The sequence below is a fragment of the Cynoglossus semilaevis genome, unplaced genomic scaffold (genome assembly GCF_000523025.1).
Source record: "Cynoglossus semilaevis isolate Cse_v1.0 unplaced genomic scaffold, Cse_v1.0 scaffold1319, whole genome shotgun sequence".
NCBI lineage: Eukaryota > Metazoa > Chordata > Actinopteri > Pleuronectiformes > Cynoglossidae > Cynoglossus > Cynoglossus semilaevis.
Genome location: NW_007585134.1, coordinates 62,303 through 69,662, shown reverse-complemented (window position 1 = coordinate 69,662; position 7,360 = coordinate 62,303). Strand labels below are relative to the sequence as shown.

At 39.2% G+C, this 7,360-nt stretch overlaps 1 protein-coding gene across 1 annotated transcript in view; it reads left to right on the top strand.

Annotated features, from left to right (window-relative positions):
• The window catches only part of LOC103398858 (protein patched homolog 1-like), a 99,678-nt gene that overhangs the window by 43,628 nt on the left and 48,690 nt on the right, over nt 1–7,360 (top strand). The window contains 4 exon segments of the mRNA NM_001328242.1: nt 370–501; nt 940–1,095; nt 1,706–1,804; nt 2,590–2,715. Coding sequence (NP_001315171.1) covers nt 370–501; nt 940–1,095; nt 1,706–1,804; nt 2,590–2,715 — 513 coding nt within the window.

The window sequence follows — 7,360 nt, the reverse complement described above, 5'->3', positions numbered from 1 at the left end:
GTCATCAGGACCAACTGACTTTCCACTCTTCATCCTCTTCAGGGCTTTTCTAACTTCATCCTTTCTAACCTGATCTACCTTCTTCCTACTAGTCTCTGGTTTCTCGTTTCTACTTTCCCTTTAATTTTCCTCATTTAACAACTCCTCAGAGTGATTACCACATGATGTTTAAGTTTCTGTGAGGCAAATCTGCCTAAAAGTAAAAAACAAACAAACTCAAACACAAAAATCTAAAACAGACAGCTATGTTCAGTAAATCTTAACATTGCTGCTGGAGTGCAGCATCAGGGAAGTTGTTTTACAGGGTGCATTATGTTGTTATTTTTTGCACCTCTTCTGCTGTCGATCAATCTGTTTCTATCCCTCTAGGCCGTGCTTCAGAGCGTGGCGACAAATTCCTCCCAGAAAGTCTTGTCTTTCACCACAACCACCCTGGAAGATATCCTCAAGTCCTTCTCCGACATCAGCGTCATCCGTGTAGCCAGTGGTTACCTGCTGATGGTGAGTACAGAGCCATAAAATTAAATTATGAAATCAAATTTCCCACTTCCCACGAGGGAAGTTGAAAACATAGGAAATTTGATATAGTAGTGAATTAAAGGGGAGAGACAAGGATTAACTTGATCAACTTAGGTTAGTGCTCACCAGAGGATTTAAAATCGGACCACATCTTTTTACCTGTGGGGAACATAGACTGCAGATGCCATCAATTCCTAAAAAATGTGAGAGAGCAATTCAGTTAGTATGCAAGACCACACACACACAGTCAAGAGCATGAGAGAAAGACTATGTTGACGCCATTACACTTAAGCTTTTCGAGTGAAGAATCCTGGTGTATCCTGGCCTGGCCAGATGTGTCGACCAGGCACCAAATTTACTTTAAAGAGGAAGATGTCCGACTACGAATTGTCAACTTTCTATATTTCTGTTTTTGTCCAGCTGGCCTATGCATGTCTGACCATGCTGCGTTGGGACTGTGCTAAGTCTCAGGGGGCTGTAGGACTGGCCGGCGTCCTGCTAGTAACACTGTCTTTGGCTGCTGGTCTGGGCCTCTGTTCTCTCCTTGGCATCTCCTTCAATGCTGCAACCACGCAGGTATCTCACTGAAACCAACACAAAATAACACCACAGTGTTCGTCCAAGTATTTATTATTTTATTGGCACAATTTTTACCTAGGATGTCTGTCCTCACACAACCCATTCTGGGATTTGGGGACTAGGTCGTTTGAAACCCAGGACTTCCACTGCACCACTCTAGCCTCCTACACCACTTCACCTCTAATCCAACTAAATGATGTATGCTCTTTAGAGAGAAGTACATGTAAAATGACTTCATATTGATAACTTATATCCACATAGGCCATAAACATCTTAGCACCAGACCGAACACCCATAATCATCTGACTTATTTATAAAATAAATAATTGATTAACAGTTAAAGTCTCTTTGTTTTTGTCAATTATTCAGTTGAGGGCAAAGTAACATTTTTGTTAGCTAGTAAATCACCTTCCAATCCAGTCCACAACCTGATTCCAAAATAAACATCAAATGATAATTTTATATAAAAATTATTTGTATTTCATTTTAGTGTCCAGAAAGATTCTGGCCTTCCAACAAATATAGTCAATGATTCCTGACTTTGAATATTTGAAAACGTGAAGTTGCAGTTAAGGTGTACACCACATGACCTGTGTATATGGTTCAGGTTCTGCCCTTCTTGGCCTTGGGAGTCGGAGTAGATGATGTCTTCCTTCTCGCTCATGCCTTCAGTGAGACTGGACAAAACAAGCGGATCCCGTTCGAGGTGAGACAATTATCCATGATCTCAGCCTTCTTTCTTTACTGATCTTTACTGTGTTATCTCCATAGAGGCCTGTGTGAAAGCCTGTCCATGCATGTGATGTAGCATCAAACAGCCCATGTGACCTCACCGACAAATTCTCACAGACTCACATACACAGAAAGCATATCTAATATCCCAAAGTGTACCCTATTTTTTATATTAGAGTTGTATTTAACATCCTTAACTTATCATCATCGCTACTCATTAGATCTTTGGCACATTTTGATCACATTTGTTTAATATCAGACTCCAAAAGATTGATGTTGTATTTTAATATGAAAGTTATATACTGCTTTTTAGTGGTTTTTGGAAAAAAAAACAAGTTATAAACTGTAGTGAAATGTTTGGCAGAGAACAAAAAAGAATGCTTGCAGAAGAAACATTTTTACCGCATAGTGTTAGACAACCATAGAGAAGATTAAAATTAAATAGAAAATTATCTTAACTAGAGTAGCAACATAAATATGCATGTTTGCATGTATGTATGTGTATTTGTTTGAAGAGAGGAATAACTTTCCATCTCCAGAGGGAAGACTCCTTGTAGACAGACCCAGGTGGATTATCCAAGTTCTTCCGGGTGTCAAGAAACATTTCATCATTATCAGTCATATCAGTATTATGATAATTGTACATAATATCAACTATTACACATGTGCCTTTGGGTAAAATATAATACAAAAGAGTTCTGTTTCATCACATTTGCTTTCATCTGCTTGCCTCTGTGTGTTTGTGTACATCTCTGTCAGGATCGTACAGGAGAGTGTCTGAAGAGGACCGGGGCCAGTGTGGCTCTTACCTCCATCAGTAATGTCACAGCATTCTTCATGGCAGCACTCATCCCCATCCCGGCGCTCAGAGCCTTTTCTTTACAGGTAAACTCGGTAATTAATATGTTTATGTGGGTATACTGTATTTATGAGTGTGTGAAAGAAAGAGAGAGAGAGAGAGTTCAGCTGTGTCATTCCTTTTTCTCTTTCCTCAGACCATAGTTTTATTGATTTCACCATCAAACTGAAAGTGTATGTGTGTTTTGTTAAACCCATGCAGTCCTCCCCCTCACTCTATTTAGTGGTGGGCTCGGTGTCTGTCCAGATTGTAGCTATGTCCAGGTAACTGAATCCTTGTGTGTGTGTGTACTTGCATATGCTCATGGATATACCTATGTAAGCATGGAGAGCTGAAATATCTGTGTGGGAGGTTTGTAAAGCAATGGCCAAGCTGTTGGTTTGTCTTTGTGTTTGTGTGTGTGTGCATGTGCGAATTTGTGCGTGTAAGTGAGGGGGTCTAGTGGGTAGTTTTGACTTTACTGACACTGTCAGTAATTATAGACGTCATCAAAACAGTGAAAACTGTGACAGACTGAGCAAGAAGTTGGTTAGTCTGACTCATTACTTCCAATAATCACCTTCATGTTAATTTACTGAGATTGTGAGAGTGACACAATGATAATTGTAGGAAGAAACACCTATAAAAAGACTGATTTAAAGTATGTATTTCACAAAAATGGATGGATATTGATTTTGTTTTTTGTTAAAGTGCTAGCTATTAGGAAACCACCTATCAAAGAGTAATATATCTTGAGAATTTTATCGTACAATTTACCAGTTATATGTTGGACGTGAGATACATGTTTTGCACTCTGGTTATGCTGTTATTTAAGGACAGACTCATTTTACATTACATTACAATACAGCACATTACATTTAGTAATGCAAATTACATCTTGATTCAAGCTACAGTAAATACACAAAATACAAAAAATACATAAAAAGAATAATAAAAAGAATAAGTACAGTCATTGTCATAGTAGGTCATAGAGTAAGAAGAATAGTATGTCATAAAAATGTGTCATAAGGATAGTAGGTCATAGAGTGAGAAGAGGTGCATGTTAGATGCTAGTGGGTTTGTTAGGATAGGAGAATTTAGTCCTACAAAGTCCTAAATTGTAACTTATGAATATGTTGAATTATGTTTGAAACCTGATGCTATTACTCAATCTGTAATACAATCCTAATGTGCCAAGTCAACCTTTATACATTTCCCAAATATTAGGTACCGTATTTTCCGCACTATAAGGCGCACTTAAAAACCTGTAATTTTCTAAAAAAAAAAAAAAAAAACCCGGTATTAGTTCTGGTTGCGCTTACTGAGCTCGAACCGGTTTTATAAAGCCAAACCACAGAGCGCATCACACATGTTGGCATACAATGACATTTAACTCTGTTATCACATTTAAAAGATGCTCAACAACAATCGTTACAATATGGTTGTATAAACCAAATCTGCGCAACGTCCCGTCGTGCCTCCTAACACCCGGAGACTCTGAGTTGTGTTTTTGAATTGTCGATGTATGGTGCGATGCAGGACGACTCAGACGCATGGCTGTCGATTTTTGTGTGGTCAAGAACTCTTTTTATATCTCCTTTTTTATCGACACAGAAAAAACACTACCTCTGCAAAACAACTTCCGCACGGAAGAGCTTAGAGACAACAATACGGTGACCATCCAGAACAAAAATAGTGACAACCGCCTGACTCTGGAGGGGCGAAGAACAACAACAGCGTCCCCCAGTGTCCTACTTAGCTCACTACCTTTTTCCACAAATCTCCGTACCTATTGATCTGCGACTCCATGCTCACCCATCTCACCGATATTGTCAAAACCGAAGTGAAGCAAACTAATTCGGGTCTTGCCATCATTGCGGGTGGATTAACCACAGAAATCCAACCGTTAAATATTGGTGTTAACAGGGCGTTTAAAGTTAAATTGCGAGCTGTGTGGGAGCATTGGATAACAGAAGGCGAACACACATTCACCAAGACAGGGAGGCTACGCCACTATCTGCCAATGGATCGTGGATGTCTGGGCTAAGGTATCAGTCTCAAATGTCGGTCGTGCTTTCAAGAAGGCCGGAATCATCACTGAACAACTAATTAACAGCAACGAAATTGACTTGGATATTGACGAGAGGGATCCGGACATGCTTGATTGTTCCGCTTTATTGTTTCGCTGAGTGTTTTGTTCGCCTAATGTATGACAATAGACCCGTTCATTGATAGTTCCTTATGGTCCGAAAAATACGGTACTTGAAAGTTTTTTACACACCACAGGTTTTCTACAACCTTAAATTACACACCCGATAACTCCTTGACACACTAGTCGTCAGGTTACTAATGATCTTATATCACTTACAGTGATATAAGAATATTTTAACATAATTTCTACTTAATGAGATTAGTGGTTAAACCTTATGCGGTGTTGACTGTGATAAACATAGACATTGTCTATTGAACCGAAAGCCGCCCTGCCAGTTGAGAAACTTTAGGATGTTTTTTTTTATATTTTGGGTACGGTAAGGCTAAATGGTATATTGTTATTGTGCATATGCCCCAAATCTTTAGCAGTAGCAGTTATTTTTAAGTGGAGCTGTACTACCGCTTTAAGGACCGGTTTTCTGTGACTATAAGCTACTTTATAGCATCTCCTAGGCTAACTATGCAACTAACTATCACATTTACGATTGATTAATCTGGTGTTTTTGTTGTTTAATGTTTAACCTGGCAGAAAGATGTTGAGGAATTATTAAAACCTCAAAGTAACAACATCCTCATATGTCCTCTTGTATCTGTAAACCAGTAATGCCTTGTTTACTGTCATTTAAAAAGGCCTAAGGTTATGGAACAGTATTATTTATACACTTCATTATTTATGTAAATTAGTTTGCAAAACCTTGTGATGAATTCATTTGTTGAGTATGATCTATTAGGTTGTCAAAGTCTTAAAATTCTGAGACTGTTTCACACACACGCGCACGTTCAGACACTGTCACCAGAGTGAGTACAATATTAGCATGTGTGCAGAGATGGCTGTAGTACAGCAAATCTGTCAAACGTGATCCATGTATCCCATGTGTAAACACAAACACACTTTTGGATCTAAGCACACACAAATGCGTAACACACGTGCATAGCACACATACTTTGCACTTGTGGTTTTGTGACCGGTGGAGAGCAGACTTGCAGTGAGGTAGACTGATCTTTTATTACAGACATACTCACACACAGGCAGACACACACTAGTGTAACAAGCTGTGACATATCTGTCTCATATCAATGCTGAGATATGTGTGAGTGTCTCTTTATCGCCATTAAAAACTTCCCCTTAAATCCTCCCCCCAACTATTTTTCTCACCTACACTATGTTCTCTTTTTCTTCTTTCCATCCATAAAATCTTCAGATAATCGTCCAGATAATGACACAAAAGACACACAGGAAGACACACATTCATGCGCAGCGGACAGATGTGATGATAAATCTTTCCACTCTGGGGTCAGCTGGGTGTCGGTATCCATGTGTGTGTCTGTGTGTGTGCGTTCTCATACTGTATCAGTCTGCATATTAGTGGGCCAGCTAAGAATTAATTGTTCTTACTCTACTTGGAGGTTTCCTCTGTCCTCATCTCTCCTTTTCTCTCACAATGTTCCCCTTTACTGAATAGTGAGCTGTGGAATGAAGGAGGGTGAAGATGTTTGTGTGTGTCTGGTTGGAGCTAAGGTGTGGTTCAAATAGGAGGCTGTACAAATGCTGGCAGCAGATAGTATGTATGTACAGTATGTACATTTGTTTGGTGTGTGTGTGTGTGTGTGAGAGAGAGGGGGGGGTGGGAGAGGGGTGTTGTCTGTGCAGCCACAACGTCTGCTCATCACCTCAGGTCCCGTGGGCCTCTGACTCCTTGGGTGGTCTAGCAAACACAGACGGGATTGTGTGTCTCTATATGACTGACTGTGTGAGTATGTGTGTGTCTGTGTGTGTAGTGGTCTGGCAACCACCTAAGATACAGATTGTACTCTGGGAAGGCCCCCAAGCTAAACTCAGCCTCTATCCTCAGCTCCATTGCACCACCGTCAAATACTAAACCACAACTGTACTGGCTTCTATTACACATACACAAACATGCATGCACGCACACTGATAGACTTAGGCTTTCTTTATTGTGATTGCACAGAAACACAAGATAACAGTGAGTCTGGCAATGAAATGTTGTTGCTTGGCAACCAGAGTACACAGTACAAAGTACACAGCTTGTAGGCCACGAGTAATAACGTGAATTATGTCTACATACATATGTATATAGGTAGTGCAAAACAGACATTGTGCTAAATATAAACTAATAAATATACATGTGAATAGTTCAGTTCAAAAGTGTGTTGAGATACACTATAAGATAAATATAAATATAAACAGTATGGAATGAATAATGTAACAGGATGGAACAAAAATAAATATAGACAGTATACAATATGGTACAGTAGTATGAACTAATGGTAAATATGCATGTAAAAGTGTGTTGAGGTTAACTACAAGGTACATATAAATATCAATATAAACAGTATGGAAGTGACAAAAGTAACATGGTGGGATAAATATAAATATAAACAGTATGGAGTGATAAATGTAAACAGGAATAAATAGTAATAGTGCTGGAGCTGATTCACTGAAATTGAACAGGAAATATT